The sequence below is a fragment of the Eleutherodactylus coqui genome, chromosome 5 (genome assembly GCF_035609145.1).
Source record: "Eleutherodactylus coqui strain aEleCoq1 chromosome 5, aEleCoq1.hap1, whole genome shotgun sequence".
Classification (NCBI taxonomy): Eukaryota; Metazoa; Chordata; class Amphibia; order Anura; family Eleutherodactylidae; genus Eleutherodactylus; species Eleutherodactylus coqui.
This window is the reverse complement of record NC_089841.1, coordinates 157688908-157706687: the sequence shown is the minus strand read 5'-3', so window position 1 is coordinate 157706687 and position 17780 is coordinate 157688908. Positions and strand designations below refer to the sequence as shown.

At 45.1% G+C, this 17780-nt stretch overlaps 1 protein-coding gene across 2 annotated transcripts in view; it reads right to left on the bottom strand.

Annotated features, from left to right (window-relative positions):
- The window catches only part of TXNRD2 (thioredoxin reductase 2), a 107706-nt gene that overhangs the window by 65527 nt on the left and 24399 nt on the right, over window positions 1–17780 (bottom strand). For both annotated transcript variants that reach the window (XM_066603474.1, XM_066603475.1), the window contains 2 exons: window positions 12478–12540; window positions 7826–7896 (listed from right to left, as the gene is read on the bottom strand). In XM_066603474.1, coding sequence (XP_066459571.1) covers window positions 7826–7896; window positions 12478–12540 — 134 coding nt within the window. The remainder of the gene's footprint in view (window positions 1–7825; window positions 7897–12477; window positions 12541–17780) is intronic.

Below are 17780 nucleotides of genomic sequence, written 5' to 3'. Positions count from 1 at the left end.
ATGGCGTCCTTTATCATGTCATCCAGTTTAGGTCCAAACAGCCTGTTTCCTTCGAATGGCAATTTTGTTAGGGCCATCTTGGATGCTGTATCTGCTGACCAGCTTTTCAGCCAGAGAGTTCTCCTTGCCGCAACCGATGCAGCGGATGCCGGGGCAACGAACTTGGCTGCGTCTAGTTCTGCTGCGCATACAAACTTGCTTGCCTGTATGACGTTGTCTGTCAGTTCGAGCAACTCACTTGGCGGAGCGCCTGCTACAATGTCTCTATGTAGCTGTTTGGCCCAGGCTATGGACGCCTTACTGACCCATGCGGCCGCAAAAATCGGCTGCAAGGCAGTGGCTGTGGCTTGAAACACGGTTTTTGCCAACGTATCCAGCTTCCTGTCTTGAGGATTAGCCAGCATTGCTACTTCGGCTGTTGGCAGTGCTGTGCTTCTAGACAGTCGTGACACTGGCGGGTCGACTACCGGAGGTACCGCCCAACCCTTTTTCAGACCCCCTGGGAATGGGTATGTAATTTCCCAAGTCTTCCCGGGTTGCCTAAATTTTTTGTCCGGGTTCTGCCATTCCTTGTTAAGGACCTCCGAAAAATCCAGATGGTCTGGGAAGACCTGCCGCGATCTCTTCTGCCGTCTAAATGACATCGTGGAAGGAGCCGTCTCCACTGGTTCCTCCGTTACTTGGAGGGTTTCTCTTATGGATATTACCAGGCCGTCCATTAGACTGGCTAGGCGCGACACCTGTTCCTCGTCTAGTTCCGAAACTGACGAGCCTGCAGAGTGGTCGTAGTCTTCAGACCCACTGCCCTCGCCTGCCGTTTGGGCCGTGTCCTGGGACGCCCATGAGCAAGACGCTCGAGGCGACTCATGGCGAGCCCGGGCTGGTCTCGCAGAATACCGGGACCGTGAAGAGTGCCTTGATCTGTGGTAAGTATGCACGGACTCCCTGGACCCATGAGAGTCCCTGGATCGTCTGGACTTGGAGGATCTGGACGACCTCCTGGTGTGGCGCGATCTATGGGGAGTGTCCTCGCTGCTACGGGACCTCCTTCTCTTGTGTGCCTTCCCTCCTGCATATTCCGAGGACGACGCGTCTGAGCTGGGCTCTAACCGGCGTAAAATCGCCGCAGAGGATGTGGCCAAGCCAGAAACGGCAGCGGCCAGGGACCTCGCCCATTGGGGTTCGGGCCCTGGCTCCACAGGGGCGGCGGGGGGCACCGGGGTCCCTGGAGCTGCGCGCGCCGCGGCACATCTAGCGCAGCGGGGGTCGACTTGACCGCAAGCAAACTTAACGCTGCAGGTAGTGCAAGCGTAATGCTTCACCCTCCCCTTGGCCGGGCTGGAACCCTCTGATCTAGGGTCAGACATGGCAACAGAAAACAATTTCCAGGTAGCGGGTAAGCTAAGTACCGTTACAGGAATGCCTGCAGGGGGGACGGGGAGGGCGAGGGGAGAATACCGCGAAGTGCTGCCTTGGGCAGGGCTTACCCGGGTCTAGCAGCTGTGTCTGCGGTTCCCCCGGTCCAGCTGGAGCTTCTGGTCCTGACGCTTGGATGCTGTCGGGAGTCGACGCGGGTACACCACACGATCGCGCAGCGTTGGTGACCCGGCAGGTGCTGTGGCAGGGACTGCTGCGGCGTTGTTATAGCTGCTGCTGCCCGAGACAGGAGGTGCTGCTGCTGTCCGGGTGCTTTCTCTGTAGCAGAAGGAAACTGCAGGGCTGAATGGCTGGACGGCTGCTGTGTGCTCAGAGAGCTGCGCAGTGCTGGGCTCAGAAGTGCAGACAGACGAAGTGTCCAGCTGCAGAGAGCGGCCATTCCTCTGTCCGGCTGCCCCTTTTAAACTTGCCGCGGTCAGAGGGGGCGTGGCCTGCCCCGGAAGCGTCCCCGCGACCCGGAAGTGACATTTTCCGTCCGTGACGATGGCGCTCCGCCCCCCCGGAGCGCCGTGCCCGGGAGTGGCCTGCCGGCTGGCGCCCCGGCGTCCTGCAACATGCCCGCTTCTATTCCTGACCGGGAGAGCTGCCGCTGCTGCTGCCGCCCCGATGCTCCTTAAGGTAACCTGCGTCCGCCACCAGTATGTAGTCCCGAACGGACTGTTACCACCGCCGCTGTCCGTGTGGAGTCCCAGACGGGATGTTGCCACCGCCGCTGTCCGTACGGAGTCCCAAGCGGGGTGTCTTGTCCTGGGAGCCACAGCCTGTCCGTGCGTCGACCGCTCCAGCAGTGCTGCCCCCTACGCGTCACAGTCAGACAGTGCGCTACTCCAGGGAGGGGGAGCCCTATGGCTGGCGGGTAACCGACTCAGATGCGCATTGCATGGTCGGGCCCCTTTTTCTTCTCTGGGTGAGACGCCGCAGTAGTGGTGGAGACACCCCCTGCCTGCGTCTCCCCCGGGAAGCCAGTAGAGCCAGGGAAAAGCCCCGACTCCCCGGATTCCCGCGAATAGCTCTTTCCACGTCTGCCTCCTAGCAGACACTAAGCTAAAGACTAATTAGCTGAGTGCCTGCAGGGGGGATATAGCCAGGTGGGGAGGAGCTAACACTTTTTTGCTTAGTGTCGCCTCCTAGGGCAGTGGCTATATCCCATGGTCTAGGCTGTGGCCCCCAATGATACGGACGAGAAAGTATTCTCAGTGTTGTTACTCAACAATAAACCGATAAACCAATGCAATCATTCACCCCGGACTCAGGATACTTTGTAGTGCCGTGTAGACAAATGAGGAGTAGAGATGAGCGAGTATACTCGCTAAAGGCAATTGCTCGAGCAAGCATTGCCTTTAGCGAGTATCTCCCCGGCTCGAGACTGCAGGTTCGGGTGCCATCGCGGGGGAGCGGTGAGTAGCGGCTGTCAGCAGGAGGGTGCGGGGGGGGAGAGAGAGATCTCCCCTCTGTTCCTCCCCGCTCTCCCCCGCAGCTCCGTGCCCGCTGCCGGCACCCGAACCTGCAGTCTCGAGCCGGGGAGATACTCGCTAAAGGCAATGCTTGCTCGAGCAATTGCCTTTAGCGAGTATACTCGCTCATCTATAATGAGGACCTCTTGGATCCAACAGTGTGGAGTAGAACTCTCAAAGCTAAAAGGGCATGAAAACAGCATAATGCACATGTATACGTGTTTAATGTAGGATTCCAAAAATATTATTTTAGCTGACTAACTGCCTAGAGTAAAACTAGCGCTGGTGTTATGGGATTACATCAAAAATTAAACAGGAATGTTGCTGATTCCATTGGCACAGAAGTATGAGCTGACTGCATGCTTTAATGTATTTATTGTGACTTCCAATACATAAATATATATATTTTTTAAAGTATTCATGCTTTTCAAGAAATGTGAAAGCAAAGACGGGCAATTTCAGACCTATTGGTCAGGAACACACACGTATCTATTTCCCAGATCAATGAGTCAAGTTTCAAACACCATGTGAGCAACTCTCGCTCCCAGCTGTTGAAATAGTGGCTGATAATGTACAGAAATGCTACAGTAGCCCCTCAAGGCTTATTTTGACTAAGGCTCTGGAATGCAACATGTAAACATTAGACTCCTATATTACACTGTTACGACTTGCATTAACAGTATCTGGACAAAAGCAGCATTTTCACAGATATGTATTAGAAGGATATAGTTTTTTTAAGCAGCTTCCTCACATTAATCATGCCAGGAGAATTTCTGACGACGCTGACACATTGTAAACACATAGAAACCCTAAGTGGAGATTGTAGGACAAATGTCGCATTTTAAAACTAGGGGAACCGCCAGAGGCTTCTGTCCTACGGTAAACAATTTAGCACTGAAATGCAACAGGTACAGAACAGATTGATTACATGGAAACTCGGTAATGAGGGCAGAGCTATGAAAAGCTAACAACACTATAAATCATGCATCCATAGAATACCTACAGACTTAGGAGTATGTATCAAGCACTGCTTCAATGCCACAGCTCCAGAGGAGTCAGCATGTATACACCTGGGAAAAACTGATAATGCCAACGGAATGATTCCTAAAAAATAGTTTTGCTCCTTTTTGCCCAGAATGATTATGACAATGCAATGAATACTGCTGTGCAGCACTGGTCAATTGTACCTGCTACTCAATACATAAAAAATTACTTTGAATTATAGACACATCTATTAAAACCACATTCTAAATGTAACCATTTGGTAATTTACCTTTTAAACTAGAAGTCCACAGGTAATGGAAACGTAGATGCAATTATACAGTATTGACTGGTGGTAACTAACTTTACATTATGTTCAACTGTGTCTTGCACACAGCGCGCATAAAAAAATTAAAAAGCACACAACAAGTGTGTTTTACACGCACATACACACTAAGCTAGAGTATGGGGATTTGCGGCACGCAGGAGTACGCAATGTGTGAGAGAGCCCTTACACAAATAATTAAAGAGCTTGATTTCATTGTTACAAAAACATGATCCCCACGTGATAAAATAACAAACCATCTTAAGGCCCATTTAGACACGATTATTGCTCAAAATCTTTTGAGCGATAATTGCTGCGTCTAAACAGGGGCTTATCGTGCACTATTCGTGGATCGCTGACTTCAAGCCTGCTTAAAGTCAGCGATGTGTTTTATCAAGACCGCATGCTGAGTTCTCAGCAGGATAGCGCTGATAGTATTCTTTCAGCTGCTATCCCGCTGAAGAACAAAGGAGCATTATGCAGATAACAGACCTCCAGCTATTATCTGCATTCAGCAAAAGGCTTCATTTGCATGCCAATAAACTCGTAACTAGCTGAGTAGCCACTTAAGAGTTTATGCAAAATAATCGCTCAAAACGGTCACTTAAACTGACGTTTGAGCGAATTTTGAGCGATCATAGTCACATCTAAATGGGCCTTAATACTCATCTATTGCAACTGTGTCCAGTGCTGCCTCTGTGGTCTCCCCACTCATGTAATGTCTGTTGGCTGTTGCAGCAGCCCGTGTCTGGGGTGTCTCAAGCTGCTGCAGCCAATGACAGAGCTCAACCTCTCAAACAAGGAGCATCTGCAGCCTATATGCACTACTTCAGAGGGGAGACCTAGAACGGCAGCGTTGGACACAGCGGGGAGAATAGAGTACAAGCTGGTTTCTTGTTTTAACACATGTGAAGCATGTTTCCATAACTATTAAATAGTGGCCCATTAAAACGTAACAATTATCGCTCAAAATGTATTCAAATTGTTCAGTGTAAGTGGCAAAAAAACCCAAAAAACACTCACTATTTGTTCACTTGTAGAGATGAGCGAATCCCATTTTTGTATGTGACCCGCCGGTTGCAGTCCCCCCCCCCCCCCCCCCGCCCTCTGTAGCCAGCCACAAACTAGCGTTGATGTGCGCAGCAGGGAGGGGTCAAAACTGGGGCGGGGTCGAACGTGGCGTGATGCTCGCTCAAGTGGCGAGCACCATCGAGTATGCTAATACTCTGACGAGCATCAAGCTCGGCAGAGTACGTTCACTCAACTCACTTGTCATTATCACTTTCAGTCAGCGAAAAAACTATCGCTGGCTTTTCGTTACGTGTAAACGCTCCCCGTTTAGCGCTTGACGTAGAAGGTAAATCGCTGAGCAAGAAGCCAGCGATAAGTCTTTCAGTGTAAGCGCTCTGCATGACTGCTGACGACATTAGAAGTGACGTCAGCGCTCATGCAGTCGTTTAAACGATTGTCAGCCCGTGTAAAAGGGCCATAAGTCAGATAAGCCCTTTAAGCATTGTACGTATTAATCTAAAATATTTTCAAACAGACATATACTGTAAAGGAGACAAACAGAGACAGTGCATACTACTAATTACACACAGAGCTACCTGCAAATACAACATGTGTCTGGGTTTTGGATATTTACAGTATAATAATTTGATATCTTACATAAAAACACGCAGGAACATTTTACAACAAAAATGCTAAGATTTATTAAGCCCTATAAAATTCTGCAGTTATGTCAATATACACATAAATTGGCTGTACGTAAAATCCTGAAGTGTTGTGTAGCCATATAAATAAATGGCAATGATATCATCAAACTGGCTTCAAAATAATTCAGTTACAATGGCTGGGACAGTAGAATAAGTAGTGATTTAACACGTACACGTGCTGCCCTCTAGTGGATTAACGGAAATTATCGGTCTGATTTATATAGGGACAGCTATATAAAAATACAGTATTTTATTTGAGAAACATTTTTACAATGTTAACCATTAATCTCCTGACCCACAAACAAAAATATGTGCTTCCATTTATTTAACCCCTAAAGGACCGTTTCTTTTTGTAATTTTTGATTTTTTTCCTCCCACATTCAAAAAATCCTAACTCTTATTCATCTATCAACGTATCTGTCTACGGGCTTGTTTTTGCCGGACGAGATGTTTTTTTCTTTAATGGTACTATTTAATGTAGCATATAATGTACTGAAAAACGTAAACAAATCTCTAGGTGGAAAAAAAACTAAGGCAAAATGAAATTCTGCCTTCTCGGTGGGTGGGTTGTTTTTACAGTGTAGATACGGCATCAAGAATGACATAATAACTTTATTCTGTGGGTCAGTATGATTACCACGATAACTGATATATATATATTTCTTTGATGAACTATTTTTTAAAAACAGACTATCTTCAGAAAAAATGTAAATTATTTTCTGCCGTCATCTTCTGACTACCATCATTTTTTTTCTTTTTCCATCGATTTAGTTGTGCGAGGGCTCGTTTCTTCTATGGGACATCCTGTAGTTTATATTGGTACTGTTTTGGAGTACATATGACTTTTTGATTACATTTTATTACATTTTTCTCATTGATGGGGTTGATCAAAAAAAAGCAGAATTCTGACATTGTGTATTTGTTTCTTTTCTGATGACATTCACTGTGCGGGATACATGATTTGTTATTTTGATAGACTGGACTTTTATGGACGCAGTGATATCAAATGTGTTTTTTATTGTTTTGAGGGTTTTTTATTCTAAATATGGGAAACCGATTTCTTTTTCTTTACTTTTACTTCCTTGTATTTTTTTCTAATAATTTATAAATGTTTTTTACTCATTTTTTTAGTCTACATAGAGGATTTGAACTTGCAATCGTTTGATGGTTTATGCAGTTTAATGTAATACCATTTTTTTCATGATACCATGATCTGACAGGCATGGTATAAAGGCAATCAGCCATGCCAGTGCTGGGGGCCCCAGGCTGCTATGGCAAGCAAACAGCAGCTCACAATCGAATTGTGAAGGGCAGAGAGGAGCGCATTTGGGCATTATTTAGAAACTACCCCAAGACTTACTTTTTTAGCAGCGAACACACTAAATCACATATTGCTTACCACTCACGTCAAACAGAGTTGGCAGCCCACGGACAACAGTATCCCTCCACACTAATGCCGCCTACTGCTCGGTATCTTAGTAGCTGCCTACAATTCCCCAAAAACAGATAGATATGGGAAGAGGCAGTGCCAATTTGTTAAAAATTAACCTTCCTCTTACACATGGCCTACGTTGAAGCTAGTCTGAAAATTCTTTCTAACCCGACATCCTATCATACATATACTTCCTATATATATCAACAATCACATTTAAAGGTTTCCAAAATAAAACATTATATATTTTTGAACAATCCATCAATAGCCCTGATGACCAAAATCAGGCATTTTAACCCTCTTTACAGTTGTTATTATTGTTTTCATCTAATTTTCTAATGGTGTGCCTGTGACAAAGTCAGAATACTGTGACTATTGGGTTTATGTATTTGATAACTGAGAAAACAATAAGTTACATAACGTCAAATAAAACGCATCATGAAAATCACAATTCAAAATAAGGAGATAAGATGTAACTTACGTTTTCCCAGGTGATTTCTTCAGCCAAAAGAGATCATCACTTGTAATGCCATGCTCCAATGCACCAGGGATCTATCAGATAAACAATGTGTCAATGTCAAGAATGCTACACATACAAAACAACATTAATTGAGGCGTCACGTCTAATTTCTAAAAATATCTGCTGCTTATTAGAGATGAGCGAGCACCAAAATGCTCGAGTGCTCGTTACTCGAGCCGAACTTCCCACGATGCTCGAGGGTTCGTTTCGAGTAACGAACCCCATTGAAGTCAATGGGCGACTTGAGCATTTTTGTATATCGCCGATGCTCGCTAAGGTTTTCATTTGTGAAAATCGGGGCCATTCACGGCTCCATAGAAAGCAATGCGCTGCCGGCGAGCACGGGATGAATTTTGCCGGCTGTATTGCCGGCTCCATTGAATTCAATGGGCTAACATCGTTCTTCTCTGCCACAGCTGTTACAGCTATGGCAGAGGAGAACGATCTTTATGCTGACATTTGTATTTTTTTTTATTTTTACACATTTTAGGATGATTTTCAGGTAAGGCCTTATATTTTTAAGCCCTTCCCGAAAATTCATCCCGCGATCACCGGCAGCCCATTGCTTTCAATGGAGCCGGCTGTATTGCCGGCTCCATTGAATTCAATGGTCAGTGCTCGTTTAATCGAGATGAGTACTGCGTGGTGCTCGTCTCGAGTAACGAGCATCTCAAGCACCCTAATACTCGAACGAGCATAAAGCTCGGACGAGTATGCTCGCTCATCTCTACTGCTTATTAACCCCTTAATAACACGGCCTTTTTTTTTTCCATCTTCGTTTTTTCATCCCCCGTTTTAAAAAAATCATAACTCCCTTTATTTATCCATCGACGTTGCTGTATGAGGGCTTGTTTTTTGCGGAACGAGTTGTATTTTTCAATGGTACAATTTAATGTACCATATAATGTACTGAAAAGCTTTTTAAAAATCTAAGTGGAGTAAAATGGAAAAAAATGACATTCTGCCATCTTTGGGTGCGCAAACTGCAACAAAAATGAACAGATAATTTTATTCTATGGGTCAGTACGATTACTACAATACCAAACTTATATAGCTTTGTTTTTGCTGTAGTACTTTTATTTATTTTATTTTTTACATTTTTTTTTTTTATTATTTTCTGCCGCCACCTTCTGGCCGCCATAGCTTTTTTATTTTTTCGTCAACATAGCTGTGCGAGGGCTCTGTTTTTGCGGAACGTACTGTAGTTCTGTTGGTACCATTCTGGAGTACATACGATTTTTTGATTACTTTTTATTACATTTTCTCTTGGAGACAGGGTGACAAAAAAAAAAGCACAATTTTGGTGTTTTCTATTTTTTTTCCATTTTCGGACGACGTTCAACGCACATGGTAAATAATGTGTTACTGTGATAGAACAGACTTTTATGGACGCAGCGATACCAAATGTGTATTTTTTTTTATTATTTAGAAATATAGCAAAAGTTTTTTTTTTTAACTTTTATTACTTTTTTTTAATAATTAGTAAAGCTTTTTAAAACTTATTTTTACTTCTTTTTTAATCCCCAGAGGGCACATGAACATACGATGCTTTAATCGCTCCTGCAGTATGATGTAATGCCATAGCATTACATCATACTGCAATTGGACTGGCATTCTATCAAGCCACCCCACGGGCATTGCTTGATAGGCATTCTACTTTGACAGCCCTGGGAACCCTCGGCTGCCATGACACCCGCGCAGTAACTTGAGATCGCAAGGGGGCTGTACGGGACCCTGGAACATCGGCCGGTGGATTTAAAAACTGCTGTCAGAATTGACGGCAGCATTTAAAAAGTTAAGAGCTCCGATGAGCGGCTTATCAGAGCTGTTGGGGGTGGGTGCCGTCTGTAAAAAGCAGCCGGCGCCTGCGGTGTAAGAAAAGAGATCTATGTGCGATACATACCCCGACGCTGCAGGACATCACTGTATGTCCTATAGCGTTAAGGGGTTAAGATATGTTTCTGAAGATCCGATAAACTAATACTCTGAATGTAAAATCGTAATAATAATACAATGGACTAATTATTGCTTTTCCACACTCACCAATGCATTTTTTCGTTTCATATATGCCATACAAGCTATGATACAGAAGCCCCAAGCGTTCCCCACCCCCTCAGAGACACAATTATACACTGATTATGGACTGCCAGGGTTGCCTTGTATTTCAGACTATTATGTCCTGCCTTGAGGGGTTTAATAGGCTGTTGTTAAAAGTAGAATATACTGCAATACTGAAGTATTGCAATATGTTATAAAAGCAATCAGATAATCACAAATCCAATTCCACAATTTTTTGTACTATAAAATAAAATAATAAAAAAAAGATTAAAGTGATGTTCTGCCCTGAGCAGACAGAGTTGATCATACCGCTTCTCTGACTACCTGATACACGCTGTGTATGCATAAACTGTCTAAATACCACATGCTGGTCTGACTGGCTAGTACTGCTCACAGCACTGGTTAATCAAAGCAGGTTTTTAAAAAATTACATATCAAGTTGAAAAGGAGAAAAAAAAATCGAAACAGTGAAAAATTAAACACCACGTCTAAAAAAAAAAAAAAGTCTAAAATATCGCATTATTTATTACAAACAGTGAATGCCATAAAAAAAATACACAATGCCAAAATTGCAGGTTTTTTGTCACCATACCACTCAAAAAAAGGGATCAAGAAGTTGTATGTACCTCCTATTAGTACCAATAAAAACTACAGCTTGCCCTGCACTAAACAAGCCCTTATATAGTTCAAACAACAGAAAGCTAAAAGTTATGGGGTCTGAATGTAATGACAAAAAGCATTTTTGTTCAAGTTTTATTATGTTTCTAAATAGTACAACATAGTTAGAAAGAAAAAAAACTAAATAAATTTGATATCGACGAAATTGCACTGACCCACAGAATATAGTTAACATGTAATTATTAATGGATTATAAATGCTTTTTTTTTTATATACAACATTGTCTGGCAAGGAGGATGTACTAAATTCTAATGAGACGAATGACTAGCATTTACTACTTGCAACCAGAAACAACAACAGCTGTGATTGGATCAAGTGCCAGCCAATCACAGCCGGCACTCGATCATTCACAGCCATTCAGTGAATGACATCACCGAATGGCTGTGATTGGTTTATCGAGCGCCGGGTGTGATTGGCTGGCACTCGATCCAATCACAGCGCTTTCTCACACAGCGCTGACGGCGGGTGAACTCAAAACCAAGCCAGGGAGATGACAGTGGGGAGAAGTCTGATGCGGCTTGCCGCACCGCCGGGGAGAGCTTTGGGCTGGGGAAACAGATGCCGGATGGGAGCTGAGTATTGCGTTTTTTTTTTTGTTTTTTTTTAACCTAGTATATACTCGAGTATAGCTAGGCTTATACTCGAGTCAATAAGTTTTACCAGTTTTTTTTGGTAAAACTTATTGACTCGGCTAATACTCGAGTATATACAGTATATAAATTTGGTATTGTAGTAATCGTACTGACCCATATAAAAAAATTATGTCATTTTTGTTGCAGTTTGTGCATCGTAGAAACAAGACACACTGAAAGATGGTGAAATTTAGCTTTTTCTTTCCATTTAACTCCACTTAGAATTTTTTTTTACGTTTTTCAGTACATTATATTAAATAGTACCATTGAAAAAATATGACTGGTCCCGCAAAAAACAAGCCCTCAGACACCGCTACGTCGATGGATAACTAAAAGAGTTATGATTTTTTTTAAAGGGAGGAGGAAAAACCGAAAAAAAAAGGGTCATATCTATAAGGGGTTAATAAGCAGCACATATTTTCAGAAGTTAGAAGTAACACCTCATTTAATTTTGTTTTGTATGTGTAGCATTCTTGACATTGATTAGGTTAATAAACAAGGCCCTATGGCTACGGCTGGTTTCAGATACGGTATGTCCTGTTAACCCCTTCCCACTAGGGGACATAATAGCAAGTTGCAGTAAGTTTAATAAGCTGCTGTGTGCGTATGCGGAAAAACACTATTTCTGGCTCTAATATGACTGGTATCCTGAATTTTCCCTTGTATTCCCCTCTGCAGGCTGCATCTCTATCACATTGGCTATCATAATTACAGATTGTCTCAAAGTGCTGTGACCATAGAAACAATCATTAACCTACATGTAAATGCTGCAATAGTGTGACTGTTCTCAGTAAGAGAAACCACGTAATCTTGTAGATATGATACCTTTTAATAGCTAACAAAAATACATGATGTTACAGAAAGATTTCGGGTTCTTCTATCGACCCTTCATCAGGCTAATGAAACTGGATTGGATGGGGCACAAATATAACATCCAAATTCAGAGGGGACACCCCTCTTGATCTAAATAAATGTTCACACACAGAAATTTGAGACTTAAAATAATACCAGACAATCTTAGCAAAGAGATAAATACTTAATCAGTCCACTGAGCTGAAGAATGTGACAGTTCTATGATGTCTGTTATCTTTCTTTTAAAGACTGCACATAGGAGATGGAAACACTACCTCTGCAGCACCACCTATTGCATGGCAACATTCTTACAAATCAATTTCTGAATTTTTGAGAAGTTTAAAAAAACAGTAGGCAAGCAGAAAATATTTGTAACACAGTAAGCTTTCTTACAAGTGTAGGATATCTGGGCCTTGTTCCTGTCGCCAGGACTATGTTGCTCGCAGTCAATCTTGTCTAGCAGATATTTAACAAAAGAAGAAAAAAAGTTTACAGTGCAGACAGAAATGTTTAGTAATTGATATCTGACGTTCCAATGTGCTTATTTCAGTATATAACAAAGATTTATAGATGAATGGCAGAAAGCTACTGCTGTATACGGCCCTAACCAATACATATACATACAAGGAGGACCTACAAGTTATTCAACTCAAAGGTTCACTTACTTTTCTCCCTGAACTGTGGATGTTTACTCAATGTGCTCAATAAAGACATACAACACAACAGTTTGGATGTGATTAGCTATATGGTTTTTGTCTACAATAGTGACTTATTGTAAGAACCAACATTTTATTAGCTGGCTAAACAAAAATCCAGAAACCGTCCAAAGGGTTCACTTACTTTTTCTTGCAACTGTATATCTATATATTCCTTTTAGGCTTTCTAAAGAATTCTATCTTGATCAGGAGAGCGAAAAGTTAAATGGGAACTTGCCATGCTCCCACAACACCATAAACTAAGTTATGGCACAGCTAGGGAAAGTGATTTTTTATACGCACCCACTTTCCGGTTCTTCAATACAAGCCTATGGGAGAGTGTGTGCACAGCACTGTGAAAGCAGTCGGATTTTTGGTGCCATGCGATATATTCAGCGGGGGCCATGAAGGAACCAGGAAACCGGCAGGTATAAAAAAAACAAAACCCATCCAGCTCCCTGTCACGTCGCCTAACAGCGCCATAACTTAGTTCATGGTGCTGTAGGGACGGCAGAGGTTACCTTTAAAGCACGTTACTAAGGGGTTAAAGAGGTATTTCTGTCTGAGACAAACTATATATTGATAGTATATGCCATAATTGTCTAACACATAGGAATTTCACTATTGTTGCCAGCATCAGCAGAATGGGGGTCCGCAGTTTGGCATTCCAGAGAAGAGGTGATATGTATACAGCTCTCATTGAAGTTCATGCATTTACGTAAACAGATGAGGTTTCACAACTCCAATATACTGAAATGCATGTGTGTATGACCGCCTCTCACTGTTTCCTCCTTTCTGGAATGCTGAACCTATCAGACGTTTATGACATGCATGTGGATGAATTATAAGTGTCTCATATGACAATACCATTTTAAAGGCGCAATCTGAGCGAGGTTTGCACTAATTATGCCTAATGACACAGGGACTCAAAGAGAGAATACCAGACATGGTCTACACTCGTTTGGAAGTCATGTAGTCCTATAGCTGCGCCCATATCAGTTCCAGCTAGAAAACAGATATTTTTGGTATAACTTACCGTAAAATCTCTTTCTCGTCGCGTTCATTGGGGGCCACAGCCTAGACCATGGGATATAGCCACTGCCCTAGGAGGCGACACTAAGCAAAAAAGTGTTAGCTCCTCCCTACCTGGCTATATCCCCCCTGCAGGCACTCAGCTAATTAGTCTGTCTGCAAGCAGTAGGAAGCCAGTGGGAGTAAGATTATACATATTATGTTTTATACATACCAAAAACTCTTGGCACAATTTTCTGCCGAACCATGACCGAAGAACAGAAAGTTCCAGCAACCGCCTAAATAAACAAGGGGTGGGTGCTGTGGCCCCCAATGAACGCGACGAGAAAGAGATTTTACGGTAAGTTATACCAAAAATATCTGTTTCTCGTCCGTATCATTGGGGGCCACAGCCTAGACCATGGGACGTCCACAAGCAGTCCCGAAAACAATATATTGGGTGGGCATTCAAAGTTCGGCTGTGCGGTCAACGACCGCCGCCTGCAAGATCTTCCGGCCAAGAGCGGCGTCAGATGATGCAGCTGTGTGGACCTTATAAGATTTTGAGAACATATGTAAGGAAGTCCAGGTGGCTGCCTTACCCTCCTGAAGGGCTGAGGCTCCGTGACGGACTGCCCGGTAAGCCCCTACCGCCCGTGTGGAGTGGGCCGTAACCCGAAATGGCGGCGAGCGCCCTGAGGTGCGATACGTCTCTGTTATCAGGGACCTTATCCATTTGGATAGGGTGACTTGAGGCTGCCAAGCCCCTTCGGGTCCCCTCCGGAATAACGAAGAGGGTGTCGGTCCTACGAAGCGCCTTTGTACTTTTCACATAGATCCTCAGCGCCCTTACTATGTCCAGGTGGTGCAGCATTTTTTCCTCTTTGTGTACTGGATCTGGACAAAAAGAAGGCAAGACAATTTTCTTCATTAGTATGAAACTGTGATACCACCCTTGGTAGAAACTCGGGTGATGGCCTCAGCACCACTTTGTCCTGGTGGACGGTCATATATGGCGCCTGCATAGCCAAAGCCGCCAGCTCCGAGACCCTACGGATTGCCGTAATGGCGACGAGGACTACCACCTTCCAGGTCAGTAGTCGCATAGAAATCTCCTTCAGCGGCTCGAACGGCTGGCCCGTCATAGTGTCTAACACGAAATTAAGGTCCCAAGTTTGGACCGGGGGTTTAAACGGGGGTGTCGTATGGGCGACTCCTTGCAGGAATGTACGTACTGCCATCCTCTTTGCGATTGGTTTTTGGAACAGTACCGTTAATGCCGACACCTGTCCCCTTAACGAGCCTACCCTCAATCCTACCTCGAGGCCTGATTGTAAGGATGCAAGAATTCTGGCCACCGACAATTGCATCGGTTGTACCCGCCCCTCCTCACACAGGTGAAGAAGCGCTTCTCAGACTCTATAATAAACTGCCGATGAGGCTGGTTTTCTGGCCCGTATCATAGTCTGGATAACCTTCTCCGAATAACCTTTCCTCCTCCACACCTCGGTCTCAACGGCCAAGCCGTCAAATGTAGAGACTTGGAATTTAGGTGTAGAAAAAAAGGCCCCTGGGATAGCAGGTCTCTTTGCTCTGGAGGATGCCACGGTGTGTCGAACAGTATTTCTATGATGGTCGCGTACCAGCTTCTTCTTGGCCAGTCTGGTGCTATTAATACTGCTGATCATCCTTCCTGCTTGATTTTCCCTAGGATCCTCGGTATGAGAGGAATGGGTGGAAATACGTATAGGAGCTTGTACTCCTCCCACGAAATGGTTAGCGCATTCGTTGCCGCTGCTTGTGGATCCCGTGCTCGGGACATAAACGGGCGTAGCCTGTAATTTAGTCGGGACGCCCTGAGGTGCACGTCTGGCGTGCCCCACTTCCGGCATATCGTCCGAAATACTTCTGGGTGCAGCCCCCAATCGCCGGGATCCACTGTTTCTCGGCTTAGGTAATTCGCCACCCAGTTTTCTCTATTCCGGGAATGTAGACTGCGGAAATCGAGCTCAGATGCTTCTCCGCCCACGTTAGTATGCCTGCTACCTCGCTCATTACCGACACGCTCCGTGTTCCTCCTTGTCGGTTGACATAGGCCACCGCTATGGTGTTGTCCATCTGAATGCGTACATTTTTTCTCTTGAGATTGGGCCCGAAGTGTCGGAGAGTCAAGTAGATGGCCCGCAACTCTAAGATGTTTATATGTAGCCTTGTCTCTTTTTGAGACCACACTCCTTGAACAGACTGATCCCCTAGTGTTCCGCCCCAACCTGAAAGGCTGGCGTCCGTCGTCACTACTGTCCAGCGACTCGGGCCCAAAGGCCATCCCGCCTGAAGCCTCCCAGGTTCCAGCCACCACTTTAGTGACCTTTGGACTTGAGGGGTTATCTGGATCCGCTGTTCCAGGGTCATCCGGAACCCATTCCGGCGTGACAATATCAAGTGTTGTAGTTTCCTTGACTGGAAACTGGGCGAACGGAACCGCCTCGAATGCTGCCACCATCTGGCCCAGGATAGCCATGCAGTGTCTGAGGGTTAACGGTTTCCCCTGTATTAGGGACCGGACCCCCTGCCGGAGCTTGTCTACCTTTGCTTGAGGTAGCCGGACCTGGTGCTGGCTGGTATCGAATATCATGCCCAAAACTCCAAGTGTTGTGTCGGTATTAGGCATGATTTTTCGCGGTTCACTATCCAGCCGAATTCTTCTAGAATCTTCATCGTGACGTGTATGCTTTTGATGTTGCCGTCCCACGACGGTGCCTTTATTAGTATATCGTCCAGGTATGGAATGGCTGATATACCTTCCGCATGGAGTGGCGCCATCACTGCTGCTAGTACCTTCGTAAAGACCCTTGGAGAGGTAGACAGGCCGAATGGCAGCGCCGTAAACTGAAAATACCTTCCCTGTGTTTCGAAACGAAGGAATTTTTGATGCGTTTCCCGAATCGGGATATGGAGATAAGCGTCCTTGATATCTATTGAGGACAGAAATTCGCCCGGTTGCATGGAGGTTATCACGGACTTGATTGACTCTGTCCGGAAATGTTTTGTTCTGATGAATTGGTTCAACCTCCTTAAATCCAGCACCGGCCTCACTCTGCCGTCCTTTTTGGGTACAAGAAAAAGATTCAAATAGAACCCTTGCCTCTCTTGTGCCTCCGGTATCGCTTTCACAACCCCCTGTGCCAGAAGGTTCCGCACTGCCTGCTGTAGGTTGGCTACTCCTTCCGGGGTGGTAGGCACTCTGGACCTGCAGAATGAATTCCGTGGGGGAGTCGTGAATTCGATTGCGTAACCGGATGTCACAATTTCCTGCACCCACTTGTTACTCACGCGCCTCCCCCATGTCTCTCGCAATTGGGAGAGCCTGCCCCCCCCCACCCTGGTGACACTGGGTGGGGGCAGCATCTCATGCCGCGCTCTTTTGATCTCGCTGTTTTAGATATTCCGGGTCGGGATCGCCATGTTTGCCTTGTTTTGAAAGAGGGGCCCCTCTTTGCGTCTGTCGGGGTTCTTGTAGACTGGGACCACTGCCCTGACCCTGGGCGGGATGAAAAAAACGCCGAAAGGATCTAAAAGAAAGAACGGTTTCCTTTTTAGTGGAACCTTCTCCTTTCTTGCCGGCATTTGTGGTAACGACGTGCTCTTGCCGCCTGTAGCGCCCTTTACCATGTCATCCAGTTTAGGTCCAAACAGCCTGTTTCCTTCGAATGGCCATTTTGTTAGGGCCATCTTGGATGCTGTATCTGCTGACCAGCTTTTTTCAGCCAGAGAGTTCTCCTTGCCGTCACCGATGCAGCGGATGGCCGGGCACCGAACTTGGCTGCGTCTAGTTCTGCTGTGCATACAAATTTGTTTGCCTGTATGACGTTGTCTGTCAGTTCGAGCAACTCATTTGGTGGAGCGCCTGTTACACTGTCTCTCCGTAGCTGCTTGGCCCAGGCTATGGATGCCTTGCTGACCCATGCGGTCGCAAAAATCGGCTGTAAG